Below are 26,052 nucleotides of genomic sequence, written 5' to 3'. Positions count from 1 at the left end.
TCCACAATAGCCAGACTGTGGAAAGAGCTGAGATGCCCTTCAGCAGATGAATGGATAAAGAAGATGTGGTCCATATATACAATGGAATATTATTCAGCCATTAGAAAGGATGAATACCCAACTTTTACATCAACATGGATGGGACTGGAGGAGATTATGCTAAGTGAAATAAGTCAAGTAGAGAAAGTCAGTTATCATATGGTTTCACTTATTTGTGGAACATAAGGAATAGCATGGAGGACAGTAGGAGAAAGAAGGGAAAAATGAAGCGGGGGACATCAGAGAGAGAGATGAACCATGAGGGACTATGGACTCTGAGAAACAAACTGACGGTTTTAAGAGGGGAGAGGGTGGGAAGATGGGTATTAAGGAGGGCACGTACTGCATGGAGCACTGGGTGTTATATGAAAACAATGAATCACAGATCACTATATCAAAAACATTGATGTATTGTATGGTGACTAACATAACATAATAAAATAAAATTAAAAAAAAAAAAATGTCCCGGAGTACTGTGTTCTTCTTATTAAAGCCTGTTCTTAGGGGAAGTTTGTTGACCAGACTCTAACCTGCTGGAGTATTTCAGAGAATAACTGATCTGGGGAAGGAGAATACCCAACTCCGGTTAACTCCGGTGTTTCTTGTGAAAGGAAGGAAATACCAACTCCATCCCACTGTAGCCATGCTATCCCGTCGAAGGGAGAATAAAGAAAAGAAAAAAAAAAAAAAAACACCTGAAAAGCAATTATGAAGTTCACAGTGCAGAGGCATAGGCTCACCAAAAGATTGAGACCTAATCATAAGCCTTTGGAACACTTCCCCTATTGTCACATCTCATTACTACATTATTAAAGGCCTGTTTGTAGCAGTGTTTTTTTTTTTCCTGGCACATCATATCTGGCTATCAAATAAAATTTACAAGACACATCAAAAGGCGAAAAACAATCTGAAGAGACAAAGCAAGCATCAGAACCAGAAATGGCAGAGATGTTGGAATTATCAGAGCAAGAATTTAAAACAACTCTAAGTAATATGCTAAGAACTATAATGAATAAGGTAGCATGCAAGAATAGATGGGCAATGTAAGCAAAGAGATGGAAACCCTAAGAGAATAAAAAAGAAATGCTAGAACTAAAAGACACTAACAGAAGTGAAGACTGCCTTTTATGGACTTAGTAGTAGACTGAATATGGCTGAGGGAAGAATCTCTGAGCTGGAGGATATATCAGTAGAATCTTTGTAAACTAAAAGGCGGAGAGAACAAAGCTTGAAAAAAAAAAATCCAGAATATCCATGGACTGTGGGACAACTACAAAAATTTCAATACTACTTTATAATGGGAATAATCAGAAGAAGAAGGAAAGGAACATAAGAAAAATTTGCAACAATAATGACTGAGATTTCTCCAAATTAACGCCAGATCTCAAAGTACAGATTGAGAAAGCTCAGGGAACACCAAGCAGGATAAATGCCAAATAAACGATACCTTGGCATATCATCTTCAAACTACAGAAATTGAAAAACAAACAAAAATTCCTGAAAGAAGCCAGAGTTGTTGGGAAAAAAAACCTATAGAGGAACATGAACAAGAATTACATTTGACTTCTCAGAAACCATGTGAACAAGAAGACAGTAGAATGAAATATTTGAATGTTGAGAGAGAGTAGAAAAAAAGCCAGCCTAGCACTTGCACCCTATAAAATTGTTTCACAAATGAAGGATAAATACTTTGTCAGACAAACAAAAATTGAGATTTGTTGCCAGTTGACCTGCCTTGTAAGAAATGCGGGTTTAAAAGAAGTTCTTTAGAGAGAAGGAAAATATATAGGTCAAAAACTTTTGGGTCTATATAAAGAAAGGAAGAACATCAAAGAAGGAATAAAGGTCAGATTAAAACTTAGGAAAGGAAATAAAATATGTACAGATTTGGAAGGAAGACATAAAACTATCTTTGTTTACAGACAACATGATTATGTAGAGAACACGAAAGAATCAACAAAACTTTTGGAACTAATGATTAATTATTGCAAGTTTGCATGATACAAGGCAAATATGCAAAAGCCAATTGCTTTCCTGTATACCAACAACACATGAAATTTGTAATTAAAAACTCAATACTATTTACATTAGCACCCGCCAAAATGAAATAAATACTAAGGTATAACTCTAACAAAATACATAAAAGATGTATATGAGAAAAATTACAAAAATAATGAAATCAAAGAATAAATAAGTGGAGAGATATTTTATGTTCATGGATAGGAAGATTCAATATTGCCAAGATGTCAGTTCTTCCCAATTTGATCTATAGATTAAATGCAATCCCAATAAAAAAATTCCAGCAAGTCATTTCATGGATGTTGATAAACTGATTCTAAAGTTTATATGGAGAGGCAAAACACCCAGAATAGCCAACACCATGTTGACGGAGAAGAACAGAGTTGGGAACTGACATTACCTGATTTTAAGACTTACTCTAAAGCTACAGTAATCAAGACATTGTGGTATTGATGAAAGCGTAGATGAATACATCAGTGGAACAGAATAGAGAACCTAGAACTGCACCTGCATAAATAGCTGATCATTGACAAAGGGTCAAAGGCAACACAGTTAAGCAACAATAATCTCGAATAGTTAGACATCCACATGCAAAAAATGAATCTAGGTACAGACCATTATAACTGTCACAAAAATTAACTCAAAAGGTACAGACCTAAATGTTAAATGCAAAACTATAAAATTAGAAGATAGTATAGGAGAAAACCTGGATGACCTTGGGCATGGTGATGCCTTCTTAGAACACCAAAGACATGATTCATGAAAGAAATAATAAATGATAAACTGGACTTCATTAAAATGAAAAAAATCTGCTCTGTGAAAGGACAATATCAAGAGAATTAGTAGACAGGCCACAGACTGGGAGAAAAATATTTACAGAAGACTCATAAAGGACTCATATTATCTGAAATACAAAAAGTACTCTTAAAAGAATAAACACACACACACACGCAAATGGGCCAAAGACCCTAACAGACACCTCACCAAAGAAGGTATATAGATGGCAGATCAGAATATGAAAAGATGCTCCACATTGTATGTCATCAGGGAAATGACAATTATGATCACAATGAGATCCCACTACACACCTGTTAGAATGCCAGAATTCAAAAAACTGAGAACACCAAATGCTGACAAGGATGTGAAGTAACAGGAACTCTCATACATTGCTGGTGGGAAAGAAAAATTGTATAGCTACTTTGGAAGAACGTTTTTGTACAGAACTAAACATACCCTTGTCATATGATAGCAGTCACTCATGTTGGTATTTATCCAAAGAAGTTGAAAACAATGTCCACATGAAAATGTGCACACAGATGTTAATAGCAGCTTTACTCATAATGTCAAAAACTTGGAAGCAACCAAGATTTTTTCAGTAAGTAAATGGATAAACTGGTACATCCAAGCAATGGAATTTTATTCAGTACTAAAAAGAACTCAGCTATAAAGCCATGAAAAGACATGGAAGAACCCTAAATGCATATTACTAAGTGAAAGAAGCCAATTTGAGAAGGCTACATGCTGTGTAATCCCAATTATATGACATTCTGGAAAAGGCAGAAGTATGGAGACAATAAAGATCAGTGGTTGCCAGGAGTGAGTGGTGAGAGATGAATAGACAGAGTACAGAGGATTTGAGTGAAAGTACTCTTGAAGATATTATAATGATAGGTGTATATTTATACTTTTATTCAAGCCCATTGAATGTACAATACTAAGAGTGAACCCCAAGATAGAGTATGGAATTTGGGTGATATGATGTGTCAATATATGTTCATTTGTGGTAAAAAAAAAAAAAAATGTACCATGCTGGTCAGTGATGTTGATAATGGGGGAGTCTGTGCATGTGTGGGGGCAAGGAATATATGGGAAATCTCTGTTCCTCCGATTTTGTCATAAACCTAAAACTGCTCAAAAGAAAAAAATAAAGTCTGAGAAAAAAATCCCAAATGATTTTTGATGCAAGTGGTCGGGGAACAATAATACTCTTGAGAATTGAGTTTGTATCTTTCTTTTTATATATAGCTATAGGTGTAGTTATAACCTATCTCTTATTACCTGAGTTCAAATTCTGCTGGCTCTAATAATTACTGGCCATAGAACAGAGCCAAGTTGATTAAATTCTGTTCTTCAATTTCCTCAAATGAAACAGAGATAAAGCTAGTACCTGTGTTAAAAGGCTTTGTGGAGACTAAATGAGAGAAGTGTAAATACCTAAAAGCACACTTGCACACTGTAAACCTCAAATGTTACTGATGATGGTGATGCTTTTAGTTAAGTAGAAAACACCTAATCTCTATCTCATGGAACACAGTTTTTTTAATCTTGTGTCTGCCTTTTTGATTCATTGCAGCGAAGTTCTCTAAAGTCTGCGTATATTAGGCTCTTTACCACATGTTCAGGCATCCTGTAGGATTCATGTTACGAGTTAATGCTTTCCTATTTTCAACTTGTTAGGTTTTGTGATAAATGTATTCTTTTTTCAAATATTTTTGGATAATATAATTCCTGGACAAGTTATTATAAACAAGATTTACATTGTTTTGAACTTGTTCATTTGTTGTTCTGTATTCATTATTTAACATTATATACATTTCCCTAATAGATGGACATACCATATGGCAAGGGCCTGTGTCTTTCTGCTCACTTTTACACCTTCCACACCCTGTATTACTTCATCCGTTTATTTATCCATCTGTTAATTCTTTATTGTTTCACAAATATTGATCAGTATATACTACAGTTTTTATATCTATAGTGTGTGTATAAACTTGTTAAGTGAACAATGGATGAATCTGTTTCTTTACTGCATTGTGTGTCAGTCTTCTTCAAACACAACCTCTAAGCATTTATATGTTATTGTTACCATTTTTTTTAAAGAGAACAGAAATTCTACTGACTTACAACTGAGTGGTAACTGTGTGTGTGTGTGTGTGTGTATACACACACATATATAAAATTCAGTATCTCTTATGTTCATACACAATTTTGATTTGAGATACATGTTTGAATCACATATTTCATGTTACAGTTGTTTTCCAAGGAAAGGTAATCTACTTAGGTCTGATAAAGGGAAAAAATAGATGCATAGAAACATGGAACATGATTGACACAACCTCTTTAATTTTTCTTACCAAGTAGTCAATTACAATTAGTATTGAACTGTTGATACTTCAACTCTTCAGAGGCATGGGGTTTATTGAATATATTTCAATATATTTATTAAAGGTCCTGGGAATGTATAGCATAACCAGATGAAAATCACTGTTAAAATGTTTATATGTTGTGCTGTTTACCAGTTTGTTTGTTTTCAGGGTACCAGAACCATAAGTAATAGGCATTCTACTCACATCAGCTCTCTCTTTACATATCGTTATCTATAAAAATTGATTAATTAGGGGTTTTATGAAGAAATACTTTGGAATAACTTTGTAATGTGTATTTATATACATATATAAGTCATCATAAATATATGACTCCAAAAGACATACATTGAGATTTTGATAAGAATCTGTTACCTTATAGGAAGTTTGATTAATATTAAAAAGAAAAACCATATTTCTTTTAAAAAAATCCCTTCAAGGACATTAAAGATAAAAATTACATTCCTCATGGGAAATATATTAAATATCTACAGCTACAGATGAGTTAATAATCCCTTTTAGTTTTACATAACCTTTTAAAAAGGGTTAATATTAAAAAGTTACAGCGTTTGGATTAGGTGATGTTTTTTCTTGTTCCCATAATAAAAAAATTTAGAAGATTTAATATAACAGATTTAACAGAAGCATGCCCTGAAGTTATTGCCTAAGCCCTTCTGGATGCTTTGATGCAACTTGACTGCCCTCTTCAGGCTGCATAAAAATATATTAGAACAATTTACAATGTCCTTTAACCTTATAAAAGTAGGCCTCTAATAGTCCTCTGAACTACTGAAACAAAAAATATTTTTTTAGGTAACGGTTAAGTGCTTATAGAATTTGTGGTTTTCAACTTTCAGTGTTCAGGTGGCAGTGAGGTCTGAATTATGCTAATAAGTACTGGTGATGTCTTACTTGCTTGTTAGTCTAAGCCGACATAGATATATGCAAGAATCCAGTGACTTTCTTTGTCATTAGTTAGGATTCCTCTATTTACCTATTAAGCATTGAGAAGTTGGAATATGGGGGTAAGGGATAATGGAGTTAGTTAAGTTTAGAGAACTGGGTTTACGTTATCAGGGCACATTCCTTCTCAGGAGTCCTTTTTACTTTGAATAGGTATCATTAACTTTGAAATACGTATTTCCCAGTCTCATTGAATTATTTAATGACAAACAGATCTGTTCACTGATGCTATTGCTACTGAATTGCACCCAACAGAAAAAAAGGCCCCCATTTACGTTGTCAGTATTATATTTTCTCTAAGTATTATATTTGTGTTAAGAAAGTGTAATTTGCTTGGCTCCACTGGAATTCTCTATTCCAGCTAGAAATATTTTTTTTTTTTTTTTAGATTTTTTATTTATTCATTTGAGAGAGTGAGAGAGAGAGTAGGGGGGAGGGCCAGAGGGAGAGGGAGAAGCAGACTCACCACTGGAGCTCGATCCCAGGATCCTGGGATCATGACCTGAGCCTAAGGCAGAGGCTTGACTAACTGAGCCACCCACACACCCCCTAGCTAGATATATTCTTAAGTAGAAGCAACCTGTCTAGAAGAGTTTCTGGTTGCTTTGTGCTCTAGATTCCAAAGGAAAATATGTAAGAAATAGGTCGTAACTTCATTTATATACTAGTTTAATAACCTCATATATTTTCCCAACTAGACTAGTATAGTAACATTCTAAGTGTTTCCCAAACATTTATTTTCTCCACCTCCAATATACAGTACACACTGTTGCCAGATACGACTTTTTAAATTAGTATTTTGTACAATCCACTTTTTTCAGAACATTTATAGTTGTTCACTGTTTGTAGAATAAAGTCAAGGTCCTATTTATATTTCTACTGGAAGAGAGCTTCCAGTCTCTTGCCTTATTTTCTAACATGAAGCTTATATTCTATTATTTGAAATACATAATACACATTTCAGACTGGGTAGTCTTTGTTTATACTGCTTCTGCTACCTTAATATTCTCTTTCAGTCCTTTCTTATTATAATTTTAGTCCTTCCATTCTTTTCTGAATATTTTCACATTCACGCTTTGTCCAACTACTCCAGTCCACTATGATCTCATTCTCTTCTATATGCTATATATATCGCACTTAGAATCTGCATTCTTTTTTTTAAATATACAGTTGATCTTTGAACAACACAGGGGTTGGGGCACTGATCCCTGTATACATTCGAAAATCTGTGCATAACTTTTTTTTTTTTTAAGATTTTATTTATTTATTTGACAGAGAAAGACACAGCGAGAGAGGGAATGCAAGCAGGGGGAGTGGGAGAGGGAGAAGCAGGCTTCCCACTGAGCAGGGAGCCCGATGCAGGGCTTGGTCCCAGGACCCTGGGATCATGATCTGAGCCGAAGGCAGACGCTTAACGACTGAGCCACCCAGGCGCCCCTGTGCATAACTTTTGACTCCCCCAAAACTTACTAATAGCCTACTGTTGACAGGAAGCTTTACATATAACATAAATAATTGATTAGCAAATATTTTATATATAATATGTATTATATACTGTAGTCTGATAATAAAGCTAGAGAAAAGAAAATGTTATTAAAATTATAAGGATGAGAAAATACATTTACAGTATTGTATCAAAAAATTTTCATATAAGTGGACCTTTGCAGTTCAGTCCCATGTTCAGGGGTCAACTGTGTATGTATCTTACTTATGCATTAGTGCGTTTCTATTCATTTTTCTTAAAGGTGGAAATTGTGAGTTCTACTTTATTATTGTAGCACATATTAAAATGCTGAAAAAACATCATTAAAATCTGGGTTCCATATTTGCATATGAAATTGACATTATGAATTATGTTAGATGATGCTTTAGATGATGTTAGATGTTAGATGATGACTTAGTCATTAGATGATGTTAGATTGATGATTTAGTCATTATAACCTTTCAAGTCATGCCTACTATTCCTTTGGCAAATAGCATATATTTGTGATGGTAAATAGATTTAAAGTATTTCTTTTTTTACTTCCCAAGACCACCATCCACTTTGACTCCTCAATGCTCTTTGTCACATTTTCTTGTTTTTCTTCAGAGTACTTATGATTATCTGAAATGTTGTATATACTTGTATGGGGCCTCTCTTTCTCACTGGACTGTATTCTCCTTAAGATCAGAGCCCTTGCTCCTTTTTAATTTTTGGCAACACTAATGTATATTTGTGGAGTGAATGAATGCATGAATGTATATTTAAAAGATTCTAGTAGGTCTGGGCTAGGTTACAGCATTATGAGGGAAAGAAATTCAACATTATCCCTATGCTACATTGTTCTATAACATACTATGCATAGATGTTGAACACTAAAATTTGATTGTTTTCTTCTTGCATATTTTTCAGAATGAAGCATTTTCATTTCTTAGAATATCATTGTCACAAGAATGCCAGTTTTTGCTGATTTGCTATTTCCCTTAGTTTCAGTTTTTCGAAGTTAAAATGTTCTTTTGTGGAGAAATATACTGGTTTTTTTAATTGTGATGTTAATCTTTTTAATGATTTTTTCTAAAGGTAGCATTGTTCTCTTGAGGTTTATTAGCATGCAGAGATGTTCAGACCTACTTAATTGTTGGTGCCAGTTCACTGTGTGAAGTGCTTCTTTAAAAATCAATGATGAATACTTACCAGTAATATTATATTCCATATGACAAAAATCAAATCAGATTTTAGGATTTACGCTGGTTTTACTGTTTTTATTGTAGCAGTGAGGCACTGTTTTAAATAGATGAGGGAGGGCATAAGCTCTGTATTCTCTGTGTATTCCTCTAATAAACAGAGAGCATGTTCTCATTTATGTCACAGCTTCATTTTACCAGCATCTTAAGTTCTTTCCCTTCTTACGCCTCTGTGCTTGCTTTTCCTGCTACCTGAAATGTTTATTCTCTAGCTTCTTTCAGTGTTGTGTTTTTCTCATCCTTGGGATTTGAGCTTTAGAGTCATTTTATCTGAGAAACCTTTCTTGACATTCCATCTACAAAGATCCTCCATTATTTTCTGTAATACCATTCTCTCTATTATTTTCTCAGTGTGTATTGTGGATTTTAATTACTTATTTGGTTGTTTATTATATGTCTGTCCACTAAAATATCAACTTCATGAGAGCAGAGACCTTAGAGATTAGCTCACTTAGCTATTAAGTGCTCAATAAATAGTTTTTCAGTGAATTATAGTAAATTAAATCTTATTCAACCACCAAAGCTTTAAAAGATTGTGATCATTTTCATTGAACATGTTCTGCCTACTGAGCACAGTGCAATCTTAAGCTGATCCTTACAATGATCTGTTTTTGTACACTGGTCCAATAAGATGATGCTGTTAAGGTCTTTATGCCAAGTGACCTCAGATTATAGCCCTGTTTGTATTTAACCCTTTTAAATATATATATATTTTAATCACAGCAATATTATGTGCTCCTTGTTAATTAAAAAAGCCTAAAATGAACAACTATACTCCCTAGCCTCTATACTCATCTATGTGTATACTTGGCCATAGGCAATCACTATTATTCCTTTTTGTTTTCTTCCTCTAGTGATTTTTTTTCTTGATATTTCTGAATATTATTTTTATAACAGTATTTCATAAAGCAGACTTGATCTTGATGTTTCTTGCTACGGTAGATAAGGATTTAATTCATTTCTCCTTATTTTTGTAGCTGCTAGTTCTTCTTTTATTATTGTAACAGTAAATAGCATCCTTCTATTTCTTGTCCATTAACTATAGATGACCTCTCTTGATTCCCTAATTGGTCACATGAAGATTAGTAAGCACAACCCTTCTTCTCACCTCTCCCCTTTCCATTTTACCTACCAAATCCTGTTAATTGTACTTTTACATCGTCAAGGGTTGATAGCATTTACATTCCATACTGTTCAAAATAATGAAACTTTCTCATTTCCGATTAAAATTATGATACATTTTAATTTGCATCTTATATATTTTCTTGTAGTTTTTCCTGGACCAAATATGTCTTACATACTATGGTCTTAATATCTTCCAACTTCTACTGATTCTAATGATTGCTTAGAATCTTTTTATCTTAAAGTCCAATTAAATTTCTGTTCTAATTTGTACTTTATAGCTTCTTAGGTGGATCACAGTTTTCTTAAACATCTTCTACCCTGCCTACCTAGTTGCCCTTTTCCCTTTCTTACAGCGTTTCTATCATACTCTCAAGTTTTCTCATTTTTTCATTCATATTACCTTTCTTTCAGTTATATCCTAAGGTAATTTCACATTCCTTACATTTCTGAGAATATGTTTATTTCAAACTTAATTGTTTGGCTTGATACAGAATTCTACATTGAAAATAACATGCTCTCAAAACTCTGAAGGAATTGTTCAATTATCTGCCAATATCTAGTGTTGATAATTATTAGTCCAATCCCAATCTCATCATTTGTCATTGTGACATATTTTTTTCTCTGACCTTTTTGTCTGTAATCTGGAATATCACAGTATGTCTGGTGTTGGTCTTTTCTTGTTTTTCTTACTTATAACCTGGGAAATAATTTTAATTTGAAGACTTAGTCTCCTTTAATTCTGTCTCCAGAAATATTTCCTCCCTTCTCTCTCTCTTGTATTTCTGGGTCTCCTCTGAAAGTTGGAATTTTGGGATTATATCTCTAGGTCCCTTTCTCCCTCTTTTTTTCCAGTATAGTCCACCTGTGTCTTTTTTATTCTGTGATTTTTATTTAACACTATCTTCTAATACTGGTATTTAATTTGAACAATCATATTTTAAATTTTAAGTGCTCTCTTTTACTTTTTTTTTTTTCTCTTTTACTTTCTTTGTTCCTTTTTTCTATGATATTGGGGTTTGTGTGTGTGTGTGTGTGTGTGTGTGTGTGTGTGAATACTATTGGAAGAAGCAGGCTGTCATGGGCCCTGAGCATCTCTGCATGTTCTGACTGGTTATGCCAAGAAGGCAGAGGCCTGATTGCTCTTTACCTGGGCAGTTTCTCAGGGGTGTGTGTGCAGTGAGAAGCCTTAAGGAATGAAACAATGTCTCCCACTGAACAAAGCACAGGCTTCTTCTCACTTATTATAAAAACAGTAAGTGCCTCAACCTCGGTGTTCTCCTTTAACACAGTTAACTGTGTGTGCTGGCATTCACGAAGGACCCTTTGTGTCACCCGTGAGACTTGGGGGCAGGGGGAACTGATGTGAATGAACATGAAGTAATAAAGTCCGCTGTCTCTGACCCAGCAGTCTCATCTTTTCTGCCAGCCTCCATGAAACAGTAACAGGGTAGCTTGTTAGCTTGTATATAAGATAAAATCTCATACCCTGCACAGTTCTTGACAAATTCCTCTGACTTTTTCTGAGTATATTAAAGTTTCTTTTTAATGTTTTTGTACTTCTTTGAATTATGTTTCTTCTGGAGTCTGTTTTGTTTGGGTTTTTTTTTTTTTTTTTTAATCATGTTGGGTTTTTCTCGGTCACATAAGGTGATTTTTTTTTTTTTTTTAATAGTCCAGTCACTTAGGTATAGAAAGACTCACATAGGAACTGGTTGGGAGTGGGGCAGGAGTTTGGGTCTTCTATCCCATATAAAGAAATTTAATTATGATCTCTGAGTTCCATTTCTTATCTCCAGACTCCGCTGCTTCTTAATCCAGCATTTTTCCTAACTCTTTCCTGCAGTGCAATCTCCTTTTGTGATTGTACCTTCCTCCATCAAAACTTTTCCACTAGCTTTCTGTTTTCCAGGTATTTCTTGAAATCTCTTATCTGCTGCTGACTGCTCCAAGTCTTTGTGTTATTATGAGATTATACATTTTTATCTCTTCCATTTTGGGAGAGGGAGGAGATAGACTCCTTTCTCAATTATGTGGAGGTAACACACTTTATAAAAACATGTTTTAATGATCACTTGTTGCTTCTTGTTTCTATGACTGTACTTATATCCTTCTAGCAATGCCATATCTCTGTTTCTACTCCAACCCTACACTTAAATAAAGCTTTATTATTTGGAAAATCAACAAAATGTCCAATAGAAATTAATTCAAAATAGGAGTGGGTAATGTTCATAGAAGAGGGCTTGTTTGTGGCATTTGGTTTAACTACCAGGGGAATTTTTACTTACTTTTACTAATTAGTAATTTTGAATGTAAATGCACTTTTAGATAAATGGAATATATAAAGATGCAGTATAACTGCGTTTACAATGTAAAAAAATGCCTATGATTTTTGTTCTCTGTTAAACTGAATTGCCCATATTCTTAAAAATTGCTTTATGTCCTTTACTAAAAATCATCTGAAGGGGGGGATGCCACAAACCCTAGAATAAGAATTGCCGATTATTTAAAGTGCCATGCCACACACTGTCTGGCCCACACGCTTTCCGTTACAGCGGTTCAGCTCTGCCCGTATATAGTGCAATAGCAGTCATAGCAACGCAAATGAATCCATGTGGCTGAGGTGCTGTAAAGCTGTATGAACAACAAAATATGAATCTTAAATAATTTTCACATGTGATTGAATATTTTTCCTATTTTGTTACAGTCATGTAAAAATATAAAATCAGTGCTTGCAGTCTGTGCAGAAATTAGCCAACCCTGGTGTTAGAAACCTGTTTTATTAACAGCTTTGTTAATGCCTGAGTACTGATATGTTTTTACTCTGCCCCATTCTCCTTATCAGGCAAGCTAATGAAGAATATCAAATACTGGCTAACTCCTGGCGCTACTCATCTGCCTTTTGCAACAAACTCTTCTTCAGTATGGTGGACTATGATGAGGGGACAGATGTTTTTCAACAGGTATTATTTTTGCTAATGTACTTAATAGAGTTGATTATGGTGGATACGGTTTTGTTGGTCAAATAAAAATACAATTCATTGAATAAGTTAATAAAGACAATAAGTAGCTATAATAAATTCTGTGATGTGATTAAAATAATTTTAGCCAATGTTATCTTTATCATTGCACAGTTTTTGCTATTAGTATGCTAAACACATTTTAACTTTTCCATTATAGAGGAAACATATTTTTTAAAGATTTTATTTATTTGACAGTGAGAGACAGCGAGAGAGGGAACACAAGCAGGGGGAGTGGGAGAGGGAGAAGCAGGCTTCCCGCCGAGCAGGGAGCCCGATGCGGGGCTCGATCCCAGGACCCTGGGATCATGACCTGAGCCGAAGGCAGACGCTTAATGACTGAGCCACCCAGGTGCCCTGAGGAAATATATTTTTTCAAGGGTGTAGTGGTAGTTTACATGCATTATCCTTATTTTGACATTTAACTGTATTGGGTTTAGGTGATATTTTATACAAATTTATGAAATTTTATATAAATTCAATGTAATTTTTACTTAACCCTCACTTTTTCCAATGTAACAGATAGAATTTTACATGTAAAGTAATAAATATTTATTTAAAAGTATTCTCTCTTATGGACTGAATTGTGTGCCTCCCAAACTCGTATGTTGAAGCCATAACCTAGAAGTAACTGTATTTGGAGCAAGGGCCTATAAGGAGATCATTAAGGTTAAATGAGATTGTAGAATGGGACCCTAATCCAATAGACTGGTGTCCTTATAAGAAGCAGCAGATACCGGGAGAGTATGTGCACAGAGAAAAGGCCACGTAAGGACACTGCAAGAAGACGACCGTCTGCAAATCAGCAAACCAGGTCTCATCAGAGACCAGTTCTACTGGCATCTTGATCTTGGACTTCCAGTTTCCAGAACTGTGAGACAACAAATTTCTATTTTTTTTTATTATGTTATGTTAATCACCATACATTACATCATTAGTTTTTGATGTAGTGTTCCATGATTCATTGTTTGCATATAACACCCAGTGCTCCATGCAGTACGTGCCCTCTTTAATACCCATCACCAGGCTAACCCATCCCCCCACCCCCCTCCCCTTTAGAACCCTCAGTTTGTTTCTCAGAGTCCATAGTCTCTCATGGTTCGTCTCCCCCTCCAATTTCCCCCCCTTCATTTTTCTCTTCCTGCTATCTTCTTCTTCTCCTTCTTTTTAACATATAATATATTATTTGTTTCAGGGTACAGGTCTGTGATTCATCAGTCTTGCACAATTCACAGCGCTCACCATAACACATACCCTCTCCAATGTCTATCACCCAGCCAGCCCATCCCTCCCACTCCCCACCACTCCAGCAACCCTCAGTTTGTTTCCTGAGATTAAGAATTCCTCATATCAGTGAGAACAAATTTCTGTTTTTTAAGCCACCCAGTCCATGGTATTCTGTTACAGTAACCTGAGCAGACTAACACATTCTCATTTACACAGTCTTCTCTGTAGAGCAAGATAACGAATTGCAGCATAAGGATGCTAGTTGTCATCAGTTTTGTCATGCTTGTGTCATCATCATTGCTAACATTAAGTGCTCATGGTCCAAGTACTCTTCGAAGTGCTTAATGTATATTCTTTTATTTAGTTTCACAACGATCCAATGAGGAAAATAATGTGATCTTTATTTTACATATAAGTAAATTAAAGTATAGAGAGGTTGCTTTTCTAAGTTTACGAAGTTAGTGTAATATAGGGCTAGAGTTTGAGCTCGGTAGTCTGTCCCCAGAGCTCTAGTTCTTAGTCATGCTGTTACCTTGCAGCTACTAATATTTTTTGTATTTGTCACTACGTGATCAGTGCCTTTCAAATGTAAAATTTATTGTAGTACATGGCATTGATCAGTTTGGTCTATTTTATTTTTCTCACATGTGACATTCTTTGGCATTATACTTTATGAGGTCATGGAAAAGCATTTAGTTCTGTAAAGAATCTAGCTCACTAATTATAAATGGGCCATTAGTAAGTATTTTTTCTTATTTGCTTCCCGATTGATTATTTGAATGCCAGTTTCTAGCTGAATAAGAAATTTCCTTTTTTGCCTTCAGTACCCTTTATTCTTGGTCTTTCCTGTTAGTATTCCTCACTTACTTATTCCCCTATAAATTTATTTTGCCTTTTGGGATGTTTCTTTCTGTTCACCTATTCAGCAAATCTTATTGACTGTCTACTCTGTAGGAGCAATGGATTGGTGAGAAACACATACATAGCTCTTCCCCATAAAGAGCTTACAGATCAGGGAGCTGATAGTAATAATATAATAATAACACACACACGTGTGTGTGTGTGTGTGTGTATGTACAGATCTTCCTTGACTTACATTGGGGTTATGTCCTGATAAAGCCATTGTAAGTCGAAAATATTGTAAGTCAAAAATGCATTTAATACACGTAACTATTGGATATCAGTTTAGCCTACCCTACCTTCAGTGTCCTCAGAACACTTAAATTAGTCTACAGTTGGACAGAATCATCTAACGCAAAGCCTGTTTCATATTAAAGTATTGAATATCATTGTGATTCATTGACTATGGTAGTGAAAGTGAAAAACAGAACGGTTCAGTGTATCAGTTGTTCACCCTCATGATCGCATGGTTGACCGAGAGCTGTGGCTCACTGTGCTTGGTCAGCATCATGAGAGAGTACTGTATTGCGTATCACTACCCCACAAAAAGATCCAAATTCAAAATGTGAAGTACAGTTTCTACTGAATGTCACTTTGGCACCATTGTAAGGTTAAAAAATTACAAGTTGAACCATCTTAAGTCAGGGACCATCTGTAATTTCACATAACCTTACAAAGGGAAATTATAGTACTATAAGAACCAAATATTATTTCATGTAATTTATAGGTCTCCATGGACTCTCAGGAGAATTGACCTTAGAGATCATCAGGTGAAGTGCTATTTGCTATTCATTATACACTTGAATCCTCTCTGCCATATTAGGAAATAGTTGTCCAGGTCCAATATGACTGCTAGAGCAGAGGCTTCAAGCCCAAATATCTATCCTGGCCAGGTTTGTAAACTAAATGAAGAAAGCAGATTGGATTAGTTTAGTTGCATTATGGTATCTTTATTTATGTACATTCTTAATATATTAAACACATTAGTTCTTTACTTGCATAATTACATATGTTCTCTCCTTTTTTCATAAAACAAAGTTTTTCTGGGTCTTTTTATATAAAATAAATCTTTAGTGGAAATACTATTTCATTTTTTTCCTAACTACTGTAAGAAATAAAATCAGCAAAACAGTATGGAACTGACTGTTGATCTCGTTGTTGAGGAAACAGTATGGTGTGGATGAGGACTACAGCAAACTGGAGCAGACGAACTTGACCTCAGAGGGATACAGCTTGTTCTAGCTGTGTTTAGCAGATGCAGGCCACATGTAGCTAGAGCTGTTTTTTTCAAGGAGAAACCCAAATATGAATTTTTATATGAAATTTTCCTATCTTTAAAATGTGAGCAACTAATTCAAACTGTATGCTGAGTACTGACTGTACAGGCTGCCAGGATATAACCATATAGATATATTGTTGGATAGAATCATTGAATTCTTTTGTATGCTTTAGACATAATTTGTTGTTTTTTTTTAAAGTTTGACATAGATATGAAAGTTGACATCAAGATTGTTTTTAGTTGAAAAATTTCCTCAGGTTAATTTTGATTCAGCAGAATTCTGAATATAGAACTGCTTTGTCTTTTCTAAAACCTAGCCCCTGGCTTAGCAATAAGAGTTATTTTAAAATGCATAAAAGTAGCAGTTAGTGGCTTTTATGTGGAATTATAATGTACAAAAACAGGGAAGTACATATTTTGCATTATTGAGAACTAAAAGATTTTTAATGCTAGGTTTCTTTTCTCACTCACTATTGAACCACATTTTGTTGCAGTGCTCTTTCTAAACTGCCATTTTAAAACATTGTGCTGTCTGAAGATAATAGTAATATGAATGTTAAAACTTGGTAATTCCTGACTTACTTGGGACTTGTTGGGAAAGTAACTTCAATTATATATGATTCCCATGTAATGGTTGAGGCTAAGTGAATGATGACAGACCAACCAGTTAATGATTGTGGTGTGTTAGAAGCAGGTCTGGACTGGCAATAAGATCTGTGTTGTACCCTGCTTTGTGTAGCCTTGGGGAATTTGTACATTTTAATGACGATGAAAGCTTTGAATTGCATGATTTTTTTTAAACTCTAAGATTTTTAGATCTTAAACCTTAGTAGGAATTTTTTGATTGTTCCAACGCAGAGAGTTTTTACTTGTAGTATGTTATTTACGTGTTGGCTCTAATTATCTCTCATGCATCCACCATGGAAACACACACGAACAAAGTCTAGCATGGGAAAAAGCACCAAGAAGAAAGCAACTGGTGACTGTGTGTTTTGTTCTCTTTAACCAGCCTTAACTAATGTCCATAACACGCAAGCCCACTGTTGGCACTGCTGCATCTTTACTTTGATGTCAGCTGCAATGACAATTTTTGCTTTGATTTCGCTTTTCATTCTCAGTATTGGGAAATGCTGAACTATTTTGCAAGTCAAGGCCAAAAATCTATTGGCCTTTATTTGAGACATTTTTCATATTCCTGAGCAGTGAGAATTTATATAATTTTTGTAGTTTGCTACTCAATGCAAATTAACCTAACATTTGTTTTAGGTATTATATTCTTAATAAGCACCATTTATATTAAAAGTAGTCTTCTATTCAATGCACTTTTCAAATGGAATTGCCTATAGAAAATAACTGTGACATATAATCATTTTAAGACACTTGAATTAATAGAGAAATTGAACAGAAAAAGATTATCATTGTGGATTTCTCCCGTAGTCTGGTGAATTCAGGTTATTTAGAACAAAAATGTTGGTTTCTGATATAATCATCATTTTTAAAAAGTCTTCAAATTTTTAATAGAGAATTTAATAATTTGACATTAATGCTTTTATGCATTTTTTTCAACAAGTGCCAGTACTTTTTCTTTAATAACTGCTTAAGTGAAATTGTAATGTTATATGTGAAGGTTCTGAGAACCTATCCAAATTCACAAGTTCTTTTTCAGTCAATAGCATATTACAATGAATAAGCACAATAATTAAACTCTGGAAAGCCACTTGGATTTTCATAATGTATGCTATCTTTTTAAAATTCATGCAGGAAAAACCATAAAATATTAGATTAATGAGATATAAAGATTGCTGGGATACTGTATTTTGTATTTTTTATCTTATGTTTTACAGCTCAACATGAATTCTGCTCCTACGTTCATGCATTTTCCTCCAAAAGGCAGACCCAAAAGAGCTGATACTTTTGACCTTCAAAGAATTGGATTTGCAGCTGAACAACTCGCAAAGTGGATTGCTGACAGAACGGATGTTCATGTATGTTTTTATTCCTCACAGTTTTAATAATAGACTAATTAGTTTGGTTTGTTATAACACTGTAGTAAGGCCACAGGATTCTTAAAATTAACTCTGTAGAACATTTTTCCTTGCTTAGAGAAAACCGTGTGATAGCCGTAAGCTGAATTTTGACTGAGTTAGGTGAATTTAAATGGTTTTTAGAATAATGGTACACTGATATTTTAAGAACCATTAAAAAGTACACGAGTTGGGCACAAAGTAATTTCAGAGGCTAAAATATATATGGAATATTGTTCAAAGGTATTAGTAAAGAAATTCTAGGGTATGTGCTATGGTGAGCACTGTGAATTGTGTAAGACTGTTGAATCACAGACCTGTACCTCTGAAACAAATAATACATTATGTGTTAAAAAAAAAAAGGAAGATAGTTGGAAGGGAAAAATGAAGGGGGGGAATCAGAGGGGGAGACGAACCATGAGAGACTATGGACTCTGAGAAACAAACTGAGGGCTCTAAAGGGGAGGGGAAGGGGGGATGGGTTAGCCTGGTGGTGGGTATTAAGGAGGGCACGTACTGCATGGAGCACTGGGTGTTATACGCAAACAATGAATCATGGAACACTACATCAAAAACTAAGGATGTAATGTATGGTGATTAACATAACAGTAAAAAAGATGTGTAATTTTTATTTAGCTTTTGGACAAATACAAATGATATAATACTTTTCATGAACCACCTGAGAAAATATGTATACTGTTCTTTGGACTATGGAATAACTAATTCTGTGTGTGTGTAATGTCTTTATTTTATGTAATTGAACTTTAACAATTCTACTTCTAGAAGTTTAACCTAAGGATATATTAGGGATGATTCAAATACTTAGCCATAGAAATATTTTTTAAGTAACATTCATTATAATGGAAAACAATTGGAAATAATTGAAATGTCTAAAAATAGGAGACTACTTACATGTACTGTAGCATGGACAACAATGGTCTACAAGTATATTTGACATAGAAGGAAGCTCAAGGTATAGGTTAGAAAAGTAGTATTTATAGTATTATCTAGAATTTTGTTTTAAAGCATAAATATGAGTGTAGATAATGTAGACAGTTTATTGAGGAAATAAACCGAAATCTTGATGGTGATTAATGTCTATGTGGAGGGCTTAAGGCTGCTTTAACTTCATCTACCAGAGTTTTCTATAGTGAACAATTATAACCAGTAATTTTAAAGTACATTTATTCTAGAATATGTAATTTTACCATAAGGTATAAACACATTCTTAGTCAAGATGGGTGTCTCTCATCATTGTTAACTCTTGTCATCTTTTTTTTTTTTTTTTAATCTTTTGGCAAATATTCAGTTCTGCAACAGTATCATTCAGTTCATACAAGATACTAAGGGTAATATTGAAAAAGTACTATTAATTCTTTATAAGGGTTACTGAATTTTCATCAGAAATGATTCTAATCTATTGATCATACCTACACTTTAAGTTACTTGATAACCCTATGAATAGAAAAACCATTGAATTGTACACCAGGTGAATTGTATGGTGTATTATATGTCAATAAAGATGTTAAAAAATGTTAAAGATGTTAAAATGTCCCAATTTGGAATAATAAATATATTACACCCCTATTTCCTCCCCCTGTACTAGATGATCCCACGTTTCATAGGTGAAACACAGCAGTTCTGGGTTAAATATAAGTAATGTGTATGTATAGTAACTGTTCACCTAAAGCAGGTCTTTTTACAAAGCCATGATGTTGGAAGCCATTTGTTTCTGATTTGTAAAGGGTAAAAGGAGTGTTAGTTCCACAAATGAAAAGTAGGGTGGCACCTTTTTAAAGTTTTGGAGTTGAAAATTGGAAGGACTGGGATATGGTCAAGAGAAAAACACTTTTACTTTATTCAACTCTTAAAATTTTCACTGCCTGTTTGCAGATTCGAGTCTTCAGACCACCCAACTATTCTGGCACCATTGCTTTGGCCCTGTTAGTGTCACTTGTTGGCGGTTTGCTCTATTTAAGAAGGAACAACTTGGAATTCATCTATAACAAGACTGGTTGGGCCATGGTATCTCTGGTATGTTATTACACTATACTTTTTCTCCTTATTTCTTTGTAAATAGTATAAGTTGTATGGTTGTTGATTTTCAACAAGTGTCAGAGTATTCAGTGAGAAAAGAATAGTCTTCAACAAATTGTGCTGGAACAGTCAAATATCCTCATGTAAATAATGAACCACAACCCTTAACTCACACCACATATAAAAATTACTCAAAATGGATTATGGTTCCATATGTAAAACTAAAATTATAAATCTTCCAGAAGAATACCAGATCTTTATAACACAAAAAGCATAAACCATGGGAGAAAAAATAATAAATTGGACTTAATCAAGATTAAAATATTTGCTCTTCAAAAGAATCCATAGACTCAGAGAAAATATTTGGAAAATATATGTGTATGGGGCATAGATCTAGAATATGTGAAGAATTATTGCTACCCACAAGATAGAAATCATGGTTTTAAATAACAGTCAATCTGTTTATAGGTAAGATGGCATATATACATACTAGCCTCTCTCTCCTGCTAACAGAACTATAAACCTGGAGTGAATGCAAAGCTCCTCAGGTATTTGGTGTTTCTAAAAAGTAAAGATCAGGTGGATCAGGTAAGAATACCAGCATTCAAGATGACATTTAATTAGTAGATAAAAAATTACCAACCTTCTACATCTCTATATCCTTGATTTGAGTTTGGGCAATTTGGATTAGACAGATATCTAGGAGATACCTCTAGTTCTGGCTCAAGGAGAGTAGAAGAGATTCTTGTGTTTTTTTCTATTTTCTTGTACCCCAATTCCTCAGGCAATCCTGTGGCAGAACAGTAGAAAGCAGTTGGTAGTGGAAACTATAGGAGCCAAACTCTTAAAGGGGAACCTTCCTCAACATGTCAAAATTTATAGAACTGTACACCAAAAGAATAAAAAGTCAATTTTACTGTGTACTAATTCAGAAAATAGGCAAAAGATTTGAAGTGATGCTTGACTAAAGAGCATAGACAAAGGGCAAAAAAGCACATGCAAATTCCATGGTAGTGGGCGCCTGGGTGGCTCAGTTGGTTAAGCGACTGCCTTCGGCTCAGGTCATGATCCTGGAGTCCCGGGATTGAGTCCCACATCGGGCTCCCTGCTCGGCGGGGGGTCTGCTTCTCCCTCTGACCCTCTTCCCTCTCGTGCTCTGTGTCTCTCATTCTCTCTCTCTCAAATAAATAAATAAAATCTTTAAAAAAAAAAAAAAATTCCATGGTAGTGAACCCACATCTTTTGGCTTGGATGTTCTTGTGGTCCAATAAATGTTTCTATTCTGTATACTGACATATATCCTGTGAGTCACCCAAGGCAAAGTGACAGCACCCTGTTAAAATATTGAACTTAGAAGCCTCCCTTTTATGGTTGGTAATTGATTGGTTTTGATTGTGGTACTTGTAGGCAAAAATCCATGTTCTGCACCCTGGGGATAAATAGAGAAAGAAGTTATAGTCTTCCACTGCTGGCTGTTGAATAGCCATTCTGATCTCTCCTCAATTTGAGACATTGCATAGAGCTTAAGAGCTTGAAGGATATGATAGGCCCTTGTGGGGTCTTCTGTGGAGACCAGGATATCAATGTTGTAAAATAAGGGTGTACAATTGAAAGAAAGGGGAAGGTGGCCTGGTTAATCCTGTAGAACAAATAAGAAATACCCTTTTGGAGAATTGCTGCATTGAGACCCCACACTGCTGAGTAAAACAATGTATAAATCTAGAAACAGTAGGCTTTTTGTTTGTTTCTTTGCTATCTGTAAGGAAAGGACTCCCCGCCCCCCACCCCAGCTTTACTGAGGAATAATTGACATATAACATTGTGTGAAAGTTAAGGGTATACAATGCAATGATTTTTTTTTTTTAAAGATTTTATTTATTTATTTGAGAGAGAGAGAGTGAGAGACAGAGAGCATGAGAGGGGGGAGGGTCAGAGGGAGAAGCAGACTCCCCGCCGAGCAGGGAGCCCGATGCGGGACTCGATCCCGGGACTCCAGGATCATGACCTGAGCCGAAGGCAGTCGCTTAACCAACTGAGCCACCCAGGCGCCCCAATGTAATGATTTGATACCTGTATATATTGCAAAATGATTACCATAATAAAGTTAGTTAATACATTTATCACCTCATATAAATTACCTCTGTGTGTGTGTGTTGCATGGTGAGAATGTTTAAGATTAACTCTATAACTGGAAATTTGTACCCTTTGACCAACATCTCCGTTTTCCCCACCTTACAGCCCCCTGAAATCACCATTCTATTCTCCCTTTTTTTAGATTCTACATATAAGGGAGATCATAAAGTATTAGCCTTTCTCTAACTTATTTTACTTGGCATTATGCTATCCAGGTCCATCCATGTTGTTGCAAATGCATGATTTTGTTTTTTATGGCTGAAATGTGATATATATATCCATATTCATCTGTCAGTGAGCACTTAAGTGGTTTCTATATCTTGACTATTGTGAATAATAATGCAGTGAATATGGGGGTTCAGATCTCTCTTTAAGATAGAATATGATTGCTTTCAGATACATACCCAGAAGTGGGATTGCTGGATCATATGGTAGTTGTATTTTTAATTTTTTAAGGAACCTCCATACTGTTTTCTGTAGTGGCTGTACCTTTTACCTTCCCACCAACAGTGCATAAGTATTCCTTTTTCTACATCCTTGCCAACACTTGTTACCTCTTATCTTTTTGATAGTAACCATTCTAATAGGTATTAGGTGTTACTTCATTGTGATTTTGATTTCCATTTCCTTGATGATTAGTGATTTTTGAGCATCTTTTCATGTACCTGTTGGCCATTTTTAGGTCTTCTTTGGAAAAATGCCCATACAGGTTTTGTGCCTACTTTTTAATTGGATATTTTTTCTTGAGTTGTGTGAGTTTCTTATACATTTGGACTCCTTCTCCAACATATGAGTTGCATATTATTTTCTCCTATTCTCTAAGTTGCCTTTTCATTTTGTTGATGATTACCACTGCTTTGCAAAAGCTTTATAGTGTGATATAGTCCCCTTTTTACTTTTGCTTTTGGTGTCATATTCAAAATATTGCCAAGACCAATGTCAATGAGCTTTTTTCATATGTTTACTTCTAAGAGTTTTATAGTTTTGGGTCTTAGGTATAATCCTTTAATCCATTTCGAATTAATTTTTGTGATTGGCATAAGATAGGTGTCCATTTTCATTCTCTGGCATGTGAAGATCCACTTTTCTCAGGACTTTTTATTGAAGAGACTATGCTTTCCTCCTAGAGTGTTCTTTACTCCCTTGTCAAATATTTGTTTTGTTTTCCTGCCATTTTGGTATGTATGTATGTATGTATTTATTTATTTATTTATTTTATGTTCAGTTAGCCAGCATATAGTAGTACATCATTAGTTTTTGATGTAGTGTTCAGCCATTCATTAGTTGTGTATAACACCCAGTGCTCATCACCATACATGCCCTCCTTAATACCCATCACCAGTTACCGCATTTCCACACCCCCTCCCTTCTGTAACCCTCAGTTTTTTTTTCCAGAGTCTAGAGTCTCTCATGGTTTGTGTCCCTCTCTGATTTCTTCCCATTCAGTTTTCCCTCCCTTCCCCTGTGGTCCTTCACACTGTTCCTTATGTTCCACATATGAGTGAAACCATATGATAATTGTCTTTTTCCGTTTGACTTATTTCACTTAGCATAATCCCCTCCAGTTCCACCCATGTCGATGCAGATGCTGGGTATTCATCCTTTCTGATGGCTAATACTCCATCACATCTTCTTTATCCATTTGTCTGTTGAAGGGCATCTTGGCTCCTTCCACAGTTTGGCTATTGTGGACATTGCTGCTATGAACATTGGGGTGCATATGGCCCTTCTTTTCACTACATCTGTATCTTTGGGGTGCTTGTATTTACCCCAACGATACAGATGTGGTGTCAAATACTTGATGGTGGTACTTGTGTGAGTTTATTTCTGGGCTTGCAATTCTATTGCATTGGTCTATTTCTGACAGTACCATTCTGTTTTGATTACTTTGTAACATACTTTGAATTCAGGGAATTTCGTGTTTCCAGGTTTGTTCTTTCTAGGTACTGTGTTGGCTATTTGGCATCTTTTTATGGTTCCATACAAATTTTAGGATTTTTTTTTCTATGTGCAAAATGTCATTGGAATTTTGATAGTGATTGCATTGAATTTAGGTAGTATGGACTTATTAACAATATAAATTCTTCTGCTCTGTGAACACAGGATATTTTTCCATTTGTTTCCTTTCTTTCTTGAATATCTTTTACCTCCCTGGTTAAATTTATTCCTAAGAATTTTATTGTTTTTGATGCTATTGTAAATGGGACTTTAAAAAAAATTTTTTTTTCAGATGTTTTGTTGTTAGACTCTAGCAACATGACTGATTTCTATATACTGAAACTTTATTGCAATTGGTTATTAATTCTAATAGGTTTTTGGTGGAGTCTAGGAATTTCTGTATATAAGATCATATCATCTACAATTTTACTTTTCCCTTTCTGATTTGGATAATAATAATAATAATTTCTTTTTCTTGCCCATTTGGTCTGGCTAGGACTTGCACTATGATGCTGAACAGGAATGATGATAGTGGGCACCCTTGTGTTGTTTCTGATCTTAGAGACCTTCCAGCCTATCATTATTTAGAATGATGTTAGCTGTGGGATCATCAAATAGGACTTTTATTATGTTGAGCTATATTTCTTCTATATCCAATTTATTGAGAGTTTTTCTCATGGAAGGATGTTGAATTTTGTGAAATACTTTTTATATCTATAGAGATGATCATATGGTTGATTTTCATCTTTCATCCTATTAATGTAGTATATCCCATGCCTTATCTTTATTGAACCCTCCTTGCATACACGGAATAAATCCCTCTTAATCATGGTGTATAATCTTTTAATGTACTGTTGAATTTTGTGGAGAATTTTTGCATTTGTATTCATCAAGGATGTTTATTTGTAGTTTTCTTCTAGTGTCTTTATCAGGCTGTTGTTGAAATTGGGGTATTGGAGTCCCTGATTACTGTACTGCTGTTTTTTTTCTACCTTCAGATATGTTAGTGTTGGCTTAATATGTTTAGGTTCTGTGATATGGTCATATATATTTACAACTATTATATTTTTCATTTTTCATTATATAATGACCCTATTTATCTCTTGTGACCATTTTTTACTTCAACTCTATTTTTTTCTGATGAGTGTATAGCTACCCTGTTCTCTTGGTTTCCATTTCTGTGGAATATCTTTTTCCATATCTTCCCTTTGAAAGTATTTTTCTGCTTGAAGATGAAAGGAGTGTCTCAGGGGCACCATATAGTTGGGTCTTCTTTTTTTATCCATTTATCTACTCTATATCTTTTGAATGGATAATTTAATCCATTTACATTTAAAGTAATTATTGATAGGTAAGGACTTCTTAATGCCTTCTTAATTGTTTTCTGCTGCCAGAGGGCTTAGGGTTTTATTTTTTTGGCAGGTGGGGCTGGGGGGGGGGGTCATTTTGTCACTTTGCCTCAGTTGAGCATCTAGGAAGTATTA

At 34.8% G+C, this 26,052-nt stretch overlaps 1 protein-coding gene across 2 annotated transcripts in view; it reads left to right on the top strand.

Annotated features, from left to right (window-relative positions):
* Nucleotides 1-26,052, top strand: part of TUSC3 (tumor suppressor candidate 3) — a 267,954-nt gene that overhangs the window by 144,739 nt on the left and 97,163 nt on the right. For both annotated transcript variants that reach the window (XM_044911838.1, XM_044911834.1), the window contains exons 3-5: nucleotides 12,856-12,973; nucleotides 18,281-18,421; nucleotides 20,354-20,494. In XM_044911838.1, the coding sequence (XP_044767773.1) occupies nucleotides 12,856-12,973; nucleotides 18,281-18,421; nucleotides 20,354-20,494 (400 nt within the window). The remainder of the gene's footprint in view (nucleotides 1-12,855; nucleotides 12,974-18,280; nucleotides 18,422-20,353; nucleotides 20,495-26,052) is intronic.

Source organism: Neomonachus schauinslandi, chromosome 2, assembly GCF_002201575.2.
Source record: "Neomonachus schauinslandi chromosome 2, ASM220157v2, whole genome shotgun sequence".
Taxonomy (NCBI): domain Eukaryota; kingdom Metazoa; phylum Chordata; class Mammalia; order Carnivora; family Phocidae; genus Neomonachus; species Neomonachus schauinslandi.
Note: the sequence above shows the minus strand (reverse complement) of the source record. Positions and strands in the feature narration are given on the sequence as shown.